The sequence below is a fragment of the Amphiprion ocellaris genome, chromosome 13, assembly GCF_022539595.1.
Source record: "Amphiprion ocellaris isolate individual 3 ecotype Okinawa chromosome 13, ASM2253959v1, whole genome shotgun sequence".
NCBI lineage: Eukaryota > Metazoa > Chordata > Actinopteri > Pomacentridae > Amphiprion > Amphiprion ocellaris.
In genome coordinates, this window is record NC_072778.1 from 18,085,510 (window position 1) to 18,105,780 (window position 20,271).

Below are 20,271 nucleotides of genomic sequence, written 5' to 3' on the forward strand. Positions count from 1 at the left end.
CTTAAAACTGAGGTTGCATTAAAAGTGAGATAAATGTTCTAAAAATTCAAATTTTTAGACACAGAATTAAAGCTTAAATGGTGCTTTAGGGGTACAGATGACTAAATAGTTGTGGTCAAGCATGATTCATATGAGGAGGGTGTGTTTACCAGCAGCTTTTTACCAATCAGACACATGCGTAGGATGTGATGGTCACTAGTAGCGGTTTTTATGTGCCAATAGTTTTGTCGCGTTGGTGTGGAATGCAGTTGTTGTACTTCCCCACGAAATGCTGATTCCTCCCAGACTATTGTTCTTGGGCAATCAATGAAATGACATCAGTGTGTGTATATGTGAGAGCAGAGGGAGGAGAGAGGAGGCAGTGGGAGGTATTTATCCCACTGCTGCAGCCCAATTTAAATCCCCCTTCTTCCCTTTGTGTAATTACAGTCTTGCTCATTATCAGTCGGCGTGGCAGGAATACTTCAACCCCTGGTCCAGCTGCCGACTCCTGGACCCGACTTGAAACCTGTGACAAACACCTGTGTGAGGGGAGGAATTTTTCGTGCGCAGGTTTTACGGTAAAGCTGCTTGTTGATCCCGCCCTCTCTTTGATACAAAACTCGGTGATGTCGCTTCGTCTTTAACGAGCTTGACCCAGAACCCAGGGAAGGAGGGGAAAAGAGGGCAGAAAACACTAAAAAAAACGGAATAGTCTGGACAGGCTTCCCAGTAGTAGGTGAGTAAAACCATAAATGCTGTCAGGTGGTTTGTATATCGGGGTTGTGGTGTTTTTTTTTATCCTCATATAGTGGGTGCACTGCAGCGTTGGCAAGGAGTGGTCACATCATCGACAGATCGGCAACACGACTCTCCGCGGCTAACGCTAGCTAGCGATGCTAACTTGAAAGTTCAAGCCGTGACCCTTGCCTCTGTCGCCCACCGTGCACACTGTGATTGATAATTCAAAGTAGCCTCCAATGCTCACCAACAAACCCGAAAACGGCGTCTGAACTGGCTTCAATGGCCGCTTGTCTGAACACTCGCAGCTCTCGTAGCTAATCTGTGTTTGCTAATGCTAACGCTAGCCCGGCTGTTGGCAGCGATCTCGGTCGGCTATGTGGGTTATTGTGATGCTAACGTAGCAAGACAGCCAAACCAGGTCATACGGGTGCTGAGCGAGCATTCAAGCCAACCGGGGCTGATTTCATCAACAGCATTGTCATTTATGTGGACGGCGGCGTTAGCACAAGCACCGACTAACTCAAATGCGTGAGTCTTTGTTCGTGAGAGTCATTTTATACCGACGGCTTTGTGCTGCTGCCTCTGTGTGTTTGCTAATGCTGCCCCACATTGCTGTCTTACGTTAGCAAATCAATTCACGACACTGTGTTGGGTTTCGCTAAATGAGAGGGGGATGCTAACTTCTAGCTGCTCCGAATGGAAGGTTTGCTTGGGAGTCGAGGGAGTTCAAACAGACTTACAACGTGACGGTCAGGCGAGTTTACAACACTGAAATGCACTAGTTCCCCATCTATATACATTTACAGTGCTTTGACCTAGTTAAGCTGCTGTTGATGTCTCATTTTTGGCGTCAACTATCGGAAGTAGACAGTTATCAGCTGGACTAGATAAGTAGATCTCATAAACACGTCGGTAGAAAACCTCCAGGGAGCTGCAGGTAATTGGAAACCTCTCTACTTGTTTGGCTAGACATTATGCTGTGAGATCTATGCGCGTATTTGATCCTGCTTTTTCTGGGTGGTGGTCTCCCATTTGTAGTCTGTCACACACGCACAGCCTGGGATTATTAGTTTGTCAGGCTGTGAACCTGTTGGGTGGGTCCTGTGTGAACTTGTTTTGTTAGGGAAAAAGGCTGGGTGGGGATAACTGTCAGCCAGAGTGCGATCAAGTGAACCAGCTTTTCCCTTGTTACCACTGGTTTCATGCAGGCACATATTACAGTGTGGTTTAGTGTCTTCCCCGTGGGCTTTAGGTTCATCCTGGCTTATGTTTATACAGTATGGGTGTAGTGGAGGCACTGCTGTGGCCGATTTGATGTGCTGCAGGTGCCACCACTAATAGCAGCATATGTCAGCCTTTCCTGACTAGTTGTCTCCAAGTCATTGTTTGATTGTTGATGCATGCTCCCAACCCCGACTGCAATTGTGTCTGCTCTCCTAAGGTGTGCAGGTTAATCCACAAAGGGGCTAAACGCGTGTTTGTGTGTGTATGTGTCTATGTATGTGCGTGCATGTTAACATCACGTGTGTATGTGTTAGGAGGTAAGTGGATTAGTGGGCTAAAGCTTCAATCCCATTACAAGCCATGCTCAGCTTAAACCAGCACTGGTGCCATCACGCTGACTTATCAGCAAACTGCAGTGTCGGATACCTTGAGATGCGTGAACAGATGTGAATTCTGACAGTAGGTGTGTTGTTTCAGTGGGTGTATTTGCAGCTCACGGCAGGTGCTGGGGCTTGCTGCTCTAACTAGAGTTTCATTAAATTGACAAAGGCTGTATTGTGGGTTAACATGTGTGTATGAACGCAGATGTCTTCTGACGGGGCTGAGTGAGTCACGCTGACTGATGGCTGCAGAATCAGGTGGAGATATCTGACTCGTGGTGTGTCAGTGCTCAATCAGATGTTGTTGTTGACCTCAAGGTACTGTGCTTGACGTTTTGAACTTGAGTTCCTGTCATGTTTGGGGCACTTAGATGTGACCCTTCTCTCAGTTGACCATCATTTCCTCACTTCTGGAAAAAATGCACAGGTTTTTGGATTTACATAGTCTAGGCAGTGTAGTGTACTGTGCAGTATAATGTACAAGAAACCAAGAGAGAAAACTGGAACACACTCTTTCTTTGATAAAATGAAGTACACAGACAATAACTAGTAATATCCCAACTAAAAAAATTAAAATGCTATGAATCAGCTTTTACAGAGATTGCCTGTGAAAGGTCATGAAAGCAGAACAGAAAACAGTAGATGGAGAACAATATCAGCAAAGTGGGAAGTGGTCTGTGGTCGTATGATCAACATATTGACCATGGGAAATTTTCACCGCAAAAATACCCTCTGTTAATGGAGGAAGCCAACCATCAGTAGGTGGTTCATTAAAGTATACATCTTATGAGTGCCGATGGTTTGTGTACAAGCAGGGCTGTTGTGAAAGAGGATTTATGGTGAGCCAAAGAAGCCATTGCGGCGTTGTGCTCATCTGATGTTGAATCCATAACATCCTGTTTCTCAGGAAGTGGGTAAGAGGGGAAAGGGGAGGGGAGTGGCAATGGGACGCCATTGATTGTTTTCATTGTTCAACGAAACTCACCGCTGACTTTCAAGGCCAAAACTAACAGCTGTGAGAGAGGGGGACGGGTGGAGGGGAGAAGTCATGAGTATGTAAAGTGCAGTGTTATCTCAATCCCCCCCTCCCTGACCTGATCACAGATGCACAGACACTGAAATGCACCCGGTGATGTTCTTGCTCTCCGGCTCTTTGCGCTCATGCTAGCAGTTGCACAAACTTTTCATTGTTCCACCATCCTCATGATATGACAGCTGCAAATTCCCTCCTTGCTGTGGTTAAACCGCACATGCACACACACACAGTTTACACACGCGTTCACATTCCCAAGTGCACATGCCAAGGAATATCAATCACAGTTTATAATTCATCTTGTGTAAATGACAGTGGTGCTCATTAGTGAAATAAGATACTTATAGACTGTTGACTGCTGCATGTGAGATAAGCTGAGGAATGAGTGTGCCAACATGTGGCATACAATTATGAAAAGCTGTGTGCTGAAAAAAGATTTGGCTAATTTGTTTCTCTGTGTTTGAGTCACTGTGACCAGTAACCTTGCCTTGAAATGGCCCCACAGCATCAGTAAACACAGATATCTGAATGATGATTAGCCAGTGTCTTGTTAAGGTCGTTTGACAGTGGATGAGTGGGTGGGCTGCTGTGCTGAACTGGCAGGAGACAATGGTAGGAATGTAAGATTAGCTTTTATCTTGCATTTCCTTCTCTTATCTCTACTCCCCTTTTTTCTCATGCTTTGCCTGTCTTTCCATTAGTTATTTATTTTTTCTTTGTAGCTCTTCCACTCTGCCCATCTCTGTAGTGGGTAATCCCAGCCCCATCCCAGCTGTGACCATATAAAGGCATGTATAATGCAGGGCAGCAGTTTGTGATTTGCTCAGGTAGGAAGTTATGACTCTGGGTGAGCGCATGTATGTGACATCATGTCTTCCTCTTGGTCAACCTTATCCCACACGCAAATCCTGGTTGTGGTTATCACAGATTCCTTTGTCTTGGGAAATGCACACAGGCCACTCCTCGTTTTCTCATCAGGCCGTTCCACTTATCCTCCCTTTTTTTTCCCACACTGGGCACACCCCAAGCTGGGAATTTTAAAAATACGTAAAGTTACATACGTGTGTGTTAGTCATTCATTTTATATGCACACAGGAATAGACGCAACATCCACAGGCCTCATTTTACCAGCTAAAAGGAAGCCAGTAAAATGACTGTTACTGTGTCGTAATAGTGTGTCTGTGGTGATATCGTTATGTCTGTGTTTTTCTTTAGTTTGCACAACCTGATACAGGTGAAACTGTGAGTCATTCATCAGCACCTTTTGAAATGATTACACCTATGCTCTTCTCTCTGTTTGCACTTGTTAATGCTCTACCTGTCAAGCACCCAAACACCTGCTGCCTGAAGTGAAAATTCAGGTCCCTGTTTGTTGGCCAAACTTCCTACTCTGAGTCTGTCTGTGCATGTTGGCCAGACAGAAAGAGACACTGAAAAGCTGAAATTTGGTCGCCCCTCCTCTACCTTGTCCAACCGGTCATGCAAGTGTGTGTGTGTGTGTGTGTGGCAATGCCTGGGTTTATTCACCTTTTAAGCCAGAGCTGACGAGAAGCTGGGTTGCTGCAGCAGAGGGTGTATCAACAGATAAGAGGATCTGAGTGTCCACTATCCTCTTGTTTGACTCTGATATAACAATGTCTTTCTCTGAGCCAAGACAACAAGGGGATGTAGGGGGAGGGATAAGAGGCAGTTGAGAGAACAAGACAAGAGTAGTGGACTGTCAGAGTGGAGCCAGAGGTAGATGAAGACTGATTAGAGACAAGGCTGGAGCAGCAACAAAAAAATGCAAGGTTACGCTGCAGATGAAAACAAGAGTGGATAAGAGAGCACATTGTTCTTGAAGGCTGTTGCTATCTCTAAATCCCTCTTTCTCTTTATGCTGACGGTTGATATTCTCTAGCCCAGGGAGAACTGCAGGTTGGTCAGCTTCCCACAGCTAGCTGCCGTACACAGGCCAAGTGTTGAGTAAATACTGGGTGTGTCTAAATGCTGGAGCTACTGTATGGCTCTGTCTCTCGCTGTGCTTTTTTGCTCACAGAGCAAACACAACCCTGTTGACAGGCTTGTACGGTATTCTCACTATCTTGCTGTTTTTCCCAACAGAGGTGCCTTCGCTTAAACACTTCTCCCTCTCTCCTTGTTATTCTCTTCCCTCCACCCTTCTGTCTTTCTCTGCAGTCCATTCCTCCCTGTTTCTGGGCTCGGTGGTTCGGTGACCTTCCACACATGATCAACTAGAGCACCACCTCTGACCTCGGCGTGATCTCTCACCTCTTATACCAAACCACGCCCATAGGTGAAGGTGTGTATTGTGGATTTTGTGTGAATTCAGATTTAGGACAAAATGATTATGTGTATTGTGATTTGTGCTTAAACCATAAGGAGAAGGATGCAGTTCTCCTTGGTCTTACTGTGGTGGGTTGTCTTGTTCCGCTATGGTAAAAACAGTACTAAGAGTGATCCTCTGTGTGAAACAAACGTCATCCTCTTCGTTCGACAGTTTATTTTCGATACAGTAGATCTCTTCTTTTTCTCTGCTGCAGATCACCATAGCTTCTGCTGCTGATGCATGAATACAAATCTAATTATGACACAACCAAAGAAAGCATTTTGATTCTGGCTATTTTCATCCAAAATTACAACCAAGACACTACATGTCATTCTTTGCTGCATTTCCTTTACAAGAAGTTTTCGTGATATTTTCTAATTTGGCTTTTGAGAGCAGTCCAAGGCCCACAGGAAACCTTTGAACATGCATCGAGTGGTAGCCTATTGATCTGCATGCATTCAGTGGTGTGATGTTGACAAATAAAATATTGCATCAAGTACCTCTACGTTAAAGAGATTAATGTGCTAAATTAATGTGCAGCAACCAGGGTTTCAGTGACTCTTCTCTCCATCATCACTACCCTCCTCCTGCACAGTTTGACATGATGCATGACGGGGTAGGAGTGAATCAACCATGACAGCCCTTCCTTGGAATAGACATGCAAAAATTCAGTGTAACTGGGGAATTTTTGATGGTTTACTTTCAACTGAACACGCAGGGAACGTGTCTTTACAGGAATGACTACTGTACTTTCATTTTTGAGGCCAAAACAGGCGACTATAACAATCGAGATCAACTGTTGAGCAATCCTTATAGTCCCGGTACATTTCCAAGAAGACGTCTGAGGCTGAGTCACCAAACAAGATATTTCAGTAGATAAACCAGATAGGGGTAAAATAATCCTTTTGTCTTACTGTCGGCCTCAAAAGTCCTGCATCTACTGGATCTTGCTACTTTGTTTGGAGAGTGTGTTTTTGTTCGACACCCTCTCCTTGTGCTGTAGTGCATCTGAGGCTGTATGGAGATGTGTAACGCCCCACTCTGTCCCCTTGGGGTGGTGTAGTGTGTATGGAGCAGTGTGAGAGCGCAGCGGCTCTGCTGGAGTCGGTCAGGGAGCAGGAGGTGCAGTTTGAACAGCTGACTCGGGCGCTGGAGGAGGAGAGGAGGAGGGTGGGCCTCCCCGCCACCAGCCCCTCGACCCTGGGGCGCCCCCTCCCTCACACACAGGTAACACTCCCCAAAGAACCCAAACATGTCCATATAGAGTCTCTTGTCAACAGCCGCCCCCAACTTTCACCTCCGCTTCCAGTACATGGATCATTATTCCTTCCATCCAACCCTTTCAGCAAATTCATGCATCATTTTCTCCCCTCGACATTCATTCATTGATCATTCATCTGTTCTCTCATCGGTCCCGCCTCCTCTCCACCAGCGCTCGCCAAAGTCTGTGTCCGTCTACGTGCGGCATCATCACGTCTTTCTTTACTGACTGTGTATCCTTAAAGTTCATCTGTTCCTCATCTGCAAATGCATCAGTTCATGCCTGCGCATACTTCACTAATGTTAACATGCCTGAGATGATCGTCACACTTGCAGCATGTCTTCGCTGTCACTCACCGGATGCACTCTGACAGACACACATACACCTTTCGTCAGCCCCTGTTGTGGAATTTCAGTTATTTTCCTCCCTGTTCCAGCATGTCGCATTGTGGAACGAGGTCATTTGTCGTGCATGTGTCCTGTAGTCCTGCATCTAAAAGCATTCCTTCACTGAGGATTTCATGTTTCCATTTTCATTCAAAGCACTTAAATTTATTACCTCTGTTGTTCCTGCTGTATGTTAAGTATTCTTTTGCATGTGATTATTTTTTTTGTATTCAACATCCATTTGTCAATGTATATAGTGAAACCACTGGTATTTGCTATTTCTGCTTCATATATCAGCAATACAGTGCTGAATGTTATGATCATATATAATATTAGATAATAGAGAATTGTGTGCCGTTGGAGATTTTGACTCCTACTGAGCCGAAAGATTCCTTTTAAGATTTCTTTGCTGCCCACGCTGATATATTCAAGTAGCTTGTTTTGTCTGACCAAGAGTCTGAACTTTATATATTCAAATCACTACCATAGAGGTTTTCAAAAGCCAGTAGATATTCCCATTTTAGCATTTAGAACTCTGGTTATTTTTTCTAGAAAGCAGTTTGTTCAGTCCATCTTTCTGAAAATTGACATGTCTGTTTTGAAGTATAAGATCAGTTTAGCTGTTGAATGTTTTAGGTCTCCCACTCTGCTGTTTTGTTTACAGCCAAATTATTTGGTTGCATAAGGTCCGGCTGTTGCCTCATTGTACCATTTTGTAGTCTGCACTGCTGTGTGATAGTGTAGTTATTTGATACATTTTACTTTGCTGAATGTAGACTAGGAAGAACAACTAAGTCATTATTCCTTCAGGCAACTTTGACATCATTAGCAACCTTTTCAGGTCCTGTATACTGACAGAATAGTGGACTTTAAATTCTGTCCCTAAATGTTTTCCTTCCTTTTGGGGCTTGCCGACATAGATTAGATCTTATGTTTTGTCTCCTTGAGTCCTTGGAAGGATAAAGGCTAAGAAAGCATGAATTTGTGTTTTGGGTCTTGTGGTAGCTGTCCGTGTTTGATATCCAGATATATAAATAATGATAAAGACATGTATGCTATGCCAGCGCTGCTCTACATGCATGCCAGAGTTGTTTATAAAAGGTGGTATTATAGGAAGAGCTAGCTGTAGAGGAAGTGTGTCCTTCTTGTTAGGAAGCCTGCACTTCCTATTACAGCCCTGCCTCCTTGTGGACATAATATTTAATACATGGGAGTCAGTCTGATTACTTTCTTAATCTGTTTTTGCCAGTAGTGTCACAGTGACATTGAACTGATCTTAACTGTAGGTGGTAGAACTGTTGCTGCAATGATTTCCAAAGCAGCCCAATCACGCTGTGTTCACATGTAATTGCTGACAACTGAGTGCTACTCAGGGTTAGACAGAAAGCATCCAAGTCATACAGTGTGACAGTCAATGATTATGTAAGAGTTTAGTGCAGAGGAAGTGGAGTGTGAGGATGAATGACTGCGTTCCAAAATGTCCGCCTCTGTGTCTGGCAGTAATTCACTGACCATGAACATACAGGGACAGTTTGGTCAGCACTGAATGTGCTTCAGCAGCAGTAATATCATCTGGGTAGTTGTAAGAAAGTCGACAGCACTGGCCACTGGGAGCAATGCCCTCAACCTCACTTATAAAAATTGTATGGCATGTGAAGTTGGTGCACAGTGTGTTTCAGAGTTGTGTTTTTCCTTTCATCCCAGAACGGGCGTTTGGGGGATGCAGACATAGAACGACTGAAACTAACAGACTCATATATAAACGGCACACAGGTATGTGTTTGTGTCTGTAGTTATGATCATATAAAATTCACAATTTTTTTTGTATTATGCAATGTGTGCCAGTAATTAAACTTACATGTGTGGTGTCTCTGCTACAGTACAGGATGGTGGATCCGGCACACGGCGCTCTAGATGAGAGCTACACACCAGAGGACGACTCTCAGGAAGTACACTCAGTCTTCTCTGAAGAGGGAACCACACGGCGAACAGACAATGGGGTAGGATGACATGATGCATTCTCCAGTTTATTTGAAATTGTCACACTTTATTAAATGCTGAAATCGCTGTAAGTATTTTAATACATTACTCCTGGTCTTGCTGTCCCTCAGATGAAGAAACCCATTTCACGCACAGTCCTGCCTTCTGACTCAATGTCCATTGATGGGGGTTTATCGGTGCCTGGTATGGGCGTCTACAGCGCCACACTGGACCGTCCCTACAGGCAGGTCGGTGGAGGAGACTATCCCACTGCTACAGTACCAAGAAACTACCACTACGGCCCTGTAGGAGGTTATGATGACTACAGGGGGGGGCTGCCGTCAGAGGCATACACTAGCCTGACCAGGGGCTCACACATGGATGAACGCTACAGGTACAGAATTGTAGCCAGCTGTGATAAAACCGCTTATGTTTTCCTGTGATTGCTTTACTCTACGCCCAAGACTATCTTTCCTTTACAGACAGTTCTCCTAAAAAGCCACATACAGTAGTAACTGAGTATTTTGACTTTATTCAATGTGTATGAAGACAGAATTTCTGATTTTGCTTTATCAACTTATTGTCAGATCTCAACTGATTTTGAATAATCTATACATATCTTTCCACATGCAACCATTTAAACCACAATATCAGTGTTTAATCTTTTGTTGTGCCTCAAGATAACGCAGTTAGCTTCATTGACTCATCACTTCCATCATTCCCGTCTTTCCTCAGGCCGGTTGATGGCTACAGAACTCTGGACTCTGGTTATCGGGCTCCAAGCCGCCAGCAGCTGGACCCATATGCAGCGCAGCCCCAGGTGGGCCGAGGAATGAGGGGCATGGGCTCAGCCATGGAGATGCGGTATGGCCACGGCCACTACGGTATGGAGGATGATCAGCGCAGCGTGGGATACGATGACTATGGCATGGGGCCTCCACCCATTCACCCTGGAGGTTATGGCACCATGCCACGCCTGGGGCCGGGTCCCGGGGGCATGGACAGGCGGAGACTGAGGTAAATCCCAAATGTTCTGTTTTGTACTCAATTAATCCAGGACATTTATTCTCTTACTTCAGACACTCATAACAAACGTTTCTCTACATGTTTCTACAACTTGCAGGAGCTGTGAGGATACTTTGGATGGTGACATGGGAGGAGTTGACCCTTATGCTTGGGGTGTTCCCATGACGATGGAGAGAGGGAGCATGGCTTCACTGGACAGCACATTGAGAAAGGCACCTAACGCTTCGTGGAGACAACCAGAGCTACCAGAGGTGATCGCCATGTTGAACTATCGTCTGGACCCTGTCAAGACCAACGCTGCTGCCTTCCTCCAGCATCTCACATTCAAAAATGACAAGGTGAAACAAACATCAGTCACATGAAGATAATAGCATTTCAGTTATTATTCCTGTTGTAGCAGGAATTCTACTGGTTGTTCTGCACATTTTTTATGGTAGTGTGCTAATTATGTGTCCAGGTCAAGTCAGAGGTGCGACGCCTGAAGGGCATCCCAGCCTTGGTGTCGCTGCTGGATCACCCGAGCAAGGATGTGCATCACTCAGCCTGTGGTGCCCTTAAGAACATTTCATATGGGCGAGACCAAGACAACAAGATCGCCATCAAGAACTGCGACGGAGTTCCTGCTCTAACCAGGTTACTGAGGAAAACCCGCGACCAGGACCTCACTGACACCATCACAGGTATCATTGCTCAGATTAATTAGCAGCAGAGATGACTGAGGAAGAAACCGAAGACCAAATCTGACACTTTATTGTGTAGTATAATTAATTTGTTGGTGTATTTTAGGGGCTGGACGGTCTGTCTTCTTGCAATGATTCTAACAGTATTTATTATATCGCCCCAGGCACCTTGTGGAACCTCTCCTCCCATGATTCAGTAAAGATGGAGATTGTGGACCACGCCCTGCATGCCCTCGCTGATGAGGTGGTCGTTCCACACTCAGGCTGGGAGCGAGGGAGCAACGGAGGAGAGGAAAGCTGCAAACCACGGCATCTGGAGTGGGAGACCGCCTTGACCAACACTGCTGGCTGCCTTAGGTATGCAAGGGAGCAGTGGATGGAAAGAAAAAAGTTAAAGAAGGAGTAAAAGAGATTTATTTTCAGAAGAAAACATGCAATTATGTGCTTAACTTCTCTCCTTCTCCAACAGGAATGTGAGTTCAGAACGCAGCGAGGCCAGGCGAAAACTGAGGGAGTGCACAGGGCTGGTGGATTCATTAATGTACATTGTCCAGTCACAGATCAACCGCAAAGATGTGGATAATAAGGTAGCTGCTCTCTTTAGACAGTTGCAGATTTTTACACTAGTTATTGCCAGAAGTTTCTTCCTATTAAAGGGGACGTTTTTCTTTCCACTCTCACCAAAGAGCTTCCTCAAAGGGAATTGTTCGGATTTGTTGGATTTCTCTGGATAATGTGTAGTTTTCTGTGTACCTCCGTGTCTGAACGTCTTTTTCCCTTTTCATCTGTTCTTCCTGTAGTTGGTGGAGAACTGTGTCTGCCTCCTGAGGAATCTGTCCTACCAGGTTCATCGTGAAGTTCCTGGCTGTGAACGCTACGCAGAGACCATACCGGTCAACCAGGGCCCCGTTCCAGCTAACAAAGGTGGCTGCTTTGGCTCTCGAAAGGGCAAAGGTCAGTGTGGGACAACTATTACAGCTCGGTAACATTGTGTTTGAGAGATTTGCTGTTGAAAGTCGGACAGTTGCTGGTGGGTTTGAGCTTGTTGGTGGTGGATGCATCTGTCGCTGTTTTTCACACTCTGCCACTGTTTCCCCCTTTTCCTCTTCTCCCTCCTTCTTTTTTCTTCCCACACTCCTTCACACCTTCCTTTCTCTCTGCTGTGTTTAGATGAGTGGTTTTCCAAAGGTAAGATTCTCCTCTTGGTGTTCTCATGAACGTGTGAATCTATTGATGCCTCTCATCACTTATTCTACTAATGCAAAGTAAAACTTGACTAGAGAAAAAAGAATGCCTAATAACGTTGGATTCACAAGCTGTACATGGGCATGATCACTGGACGTCACACCAACACCATTGCATGCTGACAGTTCCACTGGTTGCATGTTTGCATTTCAAATAATAATGTACCATAATAGATTGCAGATATTTAAAGGGTCATCTCACCCAACATCGCTCATTTCTTTGATTTATCTGCTCAACAGCTTCTCCTCCTTTTCTTTTACATTTTTTTATGCAGGAAAGAAGGATGGTGATGATGGAAGTGGAGATCAGGTTGATATTCCAAAGAGGACAACACCTGCCAAAGGTATGTGTGTCTATTTTGCCTCTACATCATTTATAATTGATCACTCTGTACAGTAGTTCCTTTATATAACAAAGTACAAATTTCCTTCAGTCCTAATTAGATGTCTTTATGCTGCTATCAGACAGAGATTTCCAGTAAAATGATGAAAGCTACAACAAGTCCAGGATGTTTTTAAAGGGATATTTATACAAAGTTGTTTTTTTTTTTTTGTCAGTCCAGGAAATAATTTGATTCCTTTCTAGGAAACCAGCTAAATGTTCATGCTTCATTTCAATATAATTTAAAACTCCAAATGTTAATGTGTTTTTGTTGTTATATTTATTTATGTCTTTATCATATTGCATGACTATTCCATCCTCTTAATCAATCCCCAAACCCGGTGGCATGTATAAAATTTAGTCTTTACAGAATCATCAAAATCACACCTTTTATCAGAGCCAGAAACTGTAAAAATGGTTTTGGCTGGTGAAAGTGAGGTGGTATAGCTTTTGTCTGTGTCCAGCACAAAAGCGCAAACCCTGTAATTCTGAACTAACACATCTCTCGTTCTGTCCACTTTAGGCTATGAGCTGCTGTTCCAGCCAGAGGTGGTTCGAGTTTACACATCGCTGCTCAGAGAAAGCAAGAACCCCTCGGTCCTGGAGGCTGCTGCTGGTGCCATCCAGAACCTGTGTGCCGGCAGATGGACTGTAAGTATCGTATGAACAGCTGGAACCCTGCCATGAAATACTGTTGTTTTGGTCTTGATCCAGATTTGAATCACCGTAGTTTTTAATCTTTTAAAACCCATGAACCTGCTGTAAGGAGGTCTGTGGTGCAGTCTTTCTGTTTTTTAGGTTGCTGATAAACTTCTGTTATTTGATTATAATCCGATGTTTATCACCTCCTGTCTGCTTGTTATTCAGTATGGTCGGTATATCAGAGCCACTGTGCGTCTGGAGAAGGGCCTCCCCATGATGGCAGAACTGCTGGCTCATGGCAACGACCGTGTGGTTCGGGCAATGTCTGGAGCTTTGAGGAACCTCGCTATCGACAGCCGCAACTGTGAACTGCTGGGTAGGATCATTGGTTTTATAAAATTCTCAAATATCACTGAAGAACGTGTCTTAAATATCTCATTTTGCTCAATACTGTATTCGGTCCTCTTGGCCAAGTGTGTATCAGCTTCTTTAAAGGCTACATTTCACAATGCAAAATCAGCATGTCTTGACTCGGCGTGTTTCTTTTGCAGGTTTGCATGCAGTGCCTCACCTTGTGGCCAATCTGCCTGGAGGCCAGAGCCAGTCTGGTCGCACTCTCTCAGAGGAGACGGTGGTGTCTGTGCTGAGCACGCTCACTGAGGTGTTAGGTAATAGTCTGGAGGCGGCAAAGAGCCTCCGAGCCTCACAAGGTATTGAGAGGCTGGTGCTCATCAACAAGGATGGGTAAGTGTAGTAAAAATAATGTTTTCAGTGCATTTGTGAGGGTCTGGTGTTTTTGTAGTATTTAACTATGAGAGTAGTCTGTTACAAATCTGCATAAGCCACTCCTTTACAGCAACTATATAAAGATGTTACCTTTCTGTAAAGCAGTCACTCTTGAAAATGAACATGCCAGTGTAGTAATTCCTTCTTGACAAACGATTGAGGATTATTAAGGTTTTGTTAAAATTTAAAGCTAAACTTTGAATAGATAATTCTGTTCAATGAGTAGATGTGAGTCACTCAAACTAACTTAATTAGAATAAAATGAGTTGCTGACACACTTCTGAAGCTCAACAGCTCTTTGATGCTGATGAGTAAAGTGTCTGACAGTTTTTGTCACCCGCACGGAATGTTAGTCATCAGTGCAAGGTATAAAGCAAAAACAAACACTTTATGAATGCATGAACATGTCTGTGGGTGTCTTGCAGGAAGCGCTCTGACCGTGAGGTGAGGGGAGCTGGCCAGGTGCTGCAGCTCGTCTGGGCTCACAAGGAGCTGCGTCGGCCTCTTGAGAAAGATGGCTGGAAGAAGACGGACTTCATGGTCAACCTGAACCCTGCCACCACTAACGGCCCAAGCACCCGAGCTAATGGCACCTATGAGGACAGCACCACACCGCTACTGGACAGAGGTCAGAGTGAGAGGCATTATTTATGCTTGAAAACATTTTTGAATGTGTTTAGAGAGCATATTTTATCATCAGAGGTTTGCATGTGTCTTTTGCTTGACTTGTTGCTCTACTTTGCTTCATCTTAGGGGACAAGAGAGACATGATTCCTCTGAATGACCTTGGCCCTGGTTAGTACATTTGTCTTTGCTGTTTTTTTATAAAGGGAAATGTATAGGAAATGTGTTTTAAAGGGTTAAATCTGAGTTATTATTTTCATTTTCTCCTAGAAGCCTACTCTACACTGGACCAGAGGGAAAGGAGACACACTCTGGATGAGACCACAGACACTTTACCGGTACAGCAGATCACTGTCACACAGCTACACATGGTGGATTGCCAAGTTAACAACACTAACGTCCTGCACAGCTATAAATATTTCCTCACTGTAACCTTTTAAAACCTCACAATTACTGACACTTTCCTTTTCTCACGCTCACTTCTGTTGATTTTCTTTTCTCTCTCTCTGTTTCTCTGGTCCTCTCTCAGCGAGGGGTGTATGGGGGCAGAAAGGGCTCCCTGCCTCTGTTGGACTCCTACGATGGTTAGCCCTCCCCCCCTCCCCTCTACCCCCCTCTGCATGTAAGAGCATGGTATGTCCAACTGACCTCTAATCCTGCATGAACTCTATGAACTCTGTTCCTTTTGTCTCTGATAACTTTAAACTCAGTGAAACCTGGTGTATGTCTGACGGTGCACTAAACCACAGGCAGAGGTCTGTTCTGCTGTCGCTTAACTATACGACACCCTGACGTGCTGTGTTCATGCTGGTATAGTATGTTGCAAGGTGCTCCTTGTGCATTGTGGTCCATGCAGTCTGTCGTGTAGATTTAAATCCCAGGCTAATAATGAAAACTTAAAACTTCAGAGTAATAACTCTTGCTCATGCAGTCAAGTTGTCACGATACCATAATATATTAACGCTAATTTTACTATAAAAATGTAGAATTAAGCTGCGTTCACACTTGTAGGTCAGTTCTCCTGGTCCTAACTTTTTAGCAACGAACCACAAGATACAAAACAGATAAGGTCACGGCCTAACTGGACTGCTTTCCAGATATATTCTGCTACTGAACTTGCCAAACTTTCAAAAATAATGTTGTTAAAATGCTAATTCCTAAATGCACTCGTTTAATTTTAGTTTATACTGTATGGTCGCATTTTAATCAACTGGGGATTCTTTGAGTGCTTATAAACTGTATAAACAGTATAAAAGAGCTTGAAAAAATTAAGATGCACTTCAAGGAGATGGTGGGTCTGACCATAGCTTGTATTACAAGAAGGACCAGGCATGCTTGGAGAGACGCATCCTTTTTAAAATTATTTCGGTCTGTGCTGCATTTCTGTTTCACATCAACCACACCAGAGTTTGTTCAGTGTGCACCAAAGTACGAATGGCAGCATTTATAATTGTTTAAATGACCTGATTCACACACACAGCTGTTTTTTGTTGCTTGATCTTGTGGGATTTCTGTGTGAGAGCACTCTCATGTGGTTGCACAGGGTACTACAGCGTCCCACATTGAAGATTTGTCATTAGCAGGTGTGGAGGCATTTGCAGCCAGTGCCTCACAAGACTTTTCTTTGTAGCTTAAAGCTGTAGACAGGCGATTCTAACCTTAGCATAACTTCTGGAAACTTAATAATCAAGTTTATTTATGTGCAAGGCAATTTGCGGAAGGCCAGAAACTGAAATCAAGTTTATCTGGTTGCAAAACTGCACCCGATGGTTCTGTTGCCTCCATTTGGCCGATCTGTTCTCACCTTAAACAGGATAGCAAAGTGTTTCTAAGTTGAATATGAAGCTGGAAAATACTAACATCCCGTTCCACGCACTTTCACAGCTTATCATCATCTGATTAGGTACAATAAATCAAAAAGCAATTACACAGACTTTTATTATTTTTACAGCAATTTAAGGCAAATGGAGAGATTTATGTCTCCTTAATAAATTTGGACATTAGGAGAATATAATATGCAATCAACCCAGAAGATTCAGCCCTGGTTTCTCAGAACATAACTAATTACAACTAGTAGTAAATAGAGCCAATATACTAATGACATATTGCATATTTAAAATAAAAATGTCAGCCCATTGATAAGGTTCCTTTAGCATTTTTCTTTTGTTTAAAATCACTCTTCAGTTCCCAACCAAATATGTGAGCAGAAATGTGATTATAGCAACATTGTTTATAAGGGTTTAGATCAAGTTTTTCTCCATAGAACATCTTTGTTAGAATATTTTTAAGGGGTTGGTTATTGTGACAGCACTAGTGTGCATCGTGCCATACTTATACCACATAATAAGTGTTTGTGTTGCCTTTTATTGTGTAAATTAACCATATTGTATTTGCTGCTTATGCTTTAGTCCTGCTTCAATCGGTGTATTTTGCTGTGTTCCTCTAGAAAAACTGATAGTGTGCATCACCCAGACTGGGCCATCCCTGCCCTACCACTGCTACTGAGGGGAGAAGATCCGGATCCACAGACTCTCTCCCCCTCCTCTCCCCTCTTCTCTCCCCCTTCCTCTCTTTCTCTCTCTATCGCCACACAGATGGGATCAGAAGATGAGGGTTGGCATCCAAAGAAAGTGGTGGTGCTGCGGACAGAAAGCTTCATGCAGCACACACGTACAGACACACACCTACTTTTTACAAATTCATCCAACTGTAGCAACAGAAATATATTCCATTTATAAATTATAATTCTTCTGTAAAGGCAAACACCTTTGCTGACAATCATTTAATTCTGGTGTTGTTCTTTTTTTTTTTTTTTTCTCTTGATATTGTCAACATTTTAGGTCAATTTTTGTCATGGTCCACATGTTGCTGCCAACACCCACATCCTGATGGTGAATTTGTATTTAGACTTCTATGTAGGGCATATACTGTATATATAAAGAAGATGGGATGACTGCATTAGTTTTGGCTCATTAATTTAAATTGTCCCTTTTACTGGGATTGTTGGGAGGTTGGAACACACCGACAGAGCGCCCTGTAGATTTGAGAATGTTGTTTGTATAGGAGTTATTTTCCTGTCTAGAGTTATTTTCTCTCAGTTGGGATGAGCACAGGTGTAGACAAGAAAGGGCAGGTGTGTGTATATTTGTCATACAGTAAAGCTGTGGCTGTGCGTGTGCGTGTGTGTGTGTGCGCGTGGAAAATGATTATGGACCTTTTTGAGTGAGTGTGTTTTTGTGTGTCCACTAAGACGCCACATGTTCATTGTTCCATCGTCCATCATGCCGTCTGTTTTTATTGTCTCCTTGTGACTTTTTATTTTCATTTTCTTAGTTTATAATGTACTGACTGCCTCTTTTTGATACTTTCATTTCAGATTTGTTTTATTACTGCCCAAATGGAAAAAAATGACAGCTGCTTTTTTTTTTTTTTTTTTTTTTTTTCCAACATTTCTGTTTCGGTTTAGTCCACCAGACCAGTGTGACACACCAACCCTGGTACTGAGATATGAAACCGTGGACAAACACTAATAAACCACTAAAATATGTCGACGTACGGCTTCAGAAATGATAACCATTAACACTATAGACACAACCTAATCTACTTTCTTTTTTTTTTGTCTTGATAAACAGAAGGGACTCCTTGGAATAATTATCTGCACTCCCAAGTCTTAATTCTCTAAAAAAAAAAAAAGGTTTATGTAGCCACTCATACATGTACATTTGCATACTTTTTGCATCACTGTACATAAAAGCCCATAAATTTGGGAGACTTCTTCACTCAGAGGAGACTCGAGTTTTAACAAGACAGACTGAGGAGACACTGACGTTTAATTTAAATTGGGAGATGGACATAAAGCACATTTTGGTCCATTTGTTTTTACCTTCTTTGTTGTTGTATTTTCTTCCTCTTCTTTCCGGTTTGTTTGTGTTTTATTTTGGGGTTTGTATGTGAGGGAGTGGCGGGTGAGAGTATTATGCAATTCGTTGTACTTTTTATTCCCACTTTTACAGTTGAGTTGTTTTAACGGCAAAAGAGACCAATCATCTTTGTTTTTTTTACTCTTCACAGACATAGTATATTTGTACTGTTGCCTATCCATGTAAATTTATGATGTACCATTCATACCTGCCTTGGCTCTGAGAAGTTGCTTTTTTTCAGTGAAGTACGTAACTGCTAATACTATTGTTTTTTTTGTTTTTTTTTTTATAAATAAAGATCTTTTCTTAGACAAGCTCTGGCAGTGTGTGATTGATGTGGTTGTGTGGTGAGGTGAGGAAGGAATTGTATATCATGTAGATAAACACGTCTAATTAAAGAGAGGCAGTCTGTGTCTAATCTAACCCACTCGTGTTAAGCGAAATGGCAAAATTTGACACCATGTTTGATATGCCTTCTCTTAAATCGCTGTCTGCATAAGCGTGTTTATTTAATACAATAATCAAGGTGCTATCTGGAATCATTTGTGCCACCAGACTTTTTTTAGACCCAAAACAAACACCCTCATCTCCCAACTTAAGACCTCACACTGTGCTCCGGCCCGCATAAAGCCGATTTAATTTTCAAGCACAGCGTGCACTGCACCACGGCTAAAGACTGTTAAGTGTTGACATTCTCGGCTTTGCTGTTGTCTCCGGTTACACACAGAGCTGGATGTTGACAGGAAATAGTGTCGTGTGCATGTGTGTTTGTTTGTTTGGCTCGAAACATGTCAAAGGAACACGCGAGGGTGGTTTAAGGACGTGAAAGTGTGTTGGCGTTTCCAGTATGCGGCACATCTGAAATGCATCCCAGACAGACTGAGAAGCAGCTGTTAGATCACGAGGGCTTTAGGGTGCACGTTGGAGTGTGAAAGTTTGACATTAGTCAGAATATGATGTGCATGTCAGCCTGAGACCCAAAATTAACTTTTAAATTTAATGTAAGCAGCAGAACCATAACTAGGAGTTTACATTCTTCTTCAAAAATATTCATAGACAGTGGTGATGAACCCATATTCTACTGCAATGGATGATAATTCTTATCTATTAATTTTTCTATTATGTTTGATTTTTAAAAAAATAAATCAAACAGCAGGGGCAAGAGGTTTCACATATTTTGTCTTATTTTTTACCTTTTTTGCATTGTTACAACTATTACACTCTAGGAATGTTTTTAAGGTATTTTGTTTGTCACATCTGTCTTGCCTAAGAAATAAAAGGGGGGGGGGGACTAAAGGACATAAATGAATAACAAAATATGAAAGATGTGTATGAATGCTGTCAAACTGAAGAATATAACCACAGTTTCACCCAGTTTTTGTTGCTGAATGCTGAAATGTCGCCTCAAATCATCAGTAAAGTGACTCAATTTTGGCCAAGAATTCAATACCAACTTTAATTAGTTTACATTTTAAATGCTAGATGCAGTAGACACATTTTGGTTACTACTCAGTCTGATTGAAAAGGATAGTTAATCTTTAAAGTGCAAAATTGGTATTTTTGTTTCCATGCTGAGCTGCATCATAAAACAAAGGCAATTTCTCCTAAAAAAAAAAAACAAAAAACATTTTGCATAATATTCACTTAAAGT

General features: G+C 42.9%; 1 protein-coding gene across 6 annotated transcripts; it reads left to right on the forward strand.

Annotated features, from left to right (window-relative positions):
* The first annotated feature begins 566 nt into the window (after nucleotides 1-566).
* LOC111576477 (catenin delta-1) lies at nucleotides 567-18,934 on the forward strand. 6 transcript variants are annotated; one of them, XM_023282163.3, is made up of 22 exons: nucleotides 567-718; nucleotides 5,539-5,662; nucleotides 6,753-6,916; nucleotides 9,041-9,109; nucleotides 9,217-9,336; nucleotides 9,448-9,710; nucleotides 10,052-10,333; nucleotides 10,440-10,680; nucleotides 10,800-11,022; nucleotides 11,187-11,379; nucleotides 11,492-11,609; nucleotides 11,823-11,976; nucleotides 12,193-12,210; nucleotides 12,542-12,610; nucleotides 13,172-13,299; nucleotides 13,516-13,666; nucleotides 13,842-14,034; nucleotides 14,502-14,704; nucleotides 14,830-14,871; nucleotides 14,971-15,038; nucleotides 15,230-15,333; nucleotides 17,147-18,934. In XM_023282163.3, exons 3-21 carry the CDS (start codon nucleotides 6,758-6,760, stop codon nucleotides 15,287-15,289), a joined length of 2,754 nt encoding a protein of 917 aa, XP_023137931.1. In that variant the 5' UTR covers nucleotides 567-718; nucleotides 5,539-5,662; nucleotides 6,753-6,757; the 3' UTR covers nucleotides 15,290-15,333; nucleotides 17,147-18,934. The 6 variants fall into 6 exon arrangements, with proteins under 6 accessions (XP_023137931.1, XP_035809582.1, XP_023137934.1 ...); XM_035953689.2 differs by having other exon boundaries at nucleotides 15,230-15,284; XM_023282166.3 differs by lacking the exon at nucleotides 15,230-15,333.
* The last annotated feature ends 1,337 nt before the right edge of the window (nucleotides 18,935-20,271 follow it).

What these genes read in the sequence shown, in the direction of transcription:
- LOC111576477 (XM_035953689.2), top strand. Translation starts at nt 6,758, where the DNA reads ATGGAGCAGTGTGAGAGCGCAGCGGCTCTGCTGGAGTCGGTCAGGGAG. An exon ending in CCGCAACTGTGAACTGCTGG is followed by an intron (nt 13,667 to 13,841) that starts GTAGGATCATTG and finishes TTTCTTTTGCAG; the next exon opens with GTTTGCATGCAGTGCCTCAC. An exon ending in TCTGAATGACCTTGGCCCTG is followed by an intron (nt 14,872 to 14,970) that starts GTTAGTACATTT and finishes ATTTTCTCCTAG; the next exon opens with AAGCCTACTCTACACTGGAC.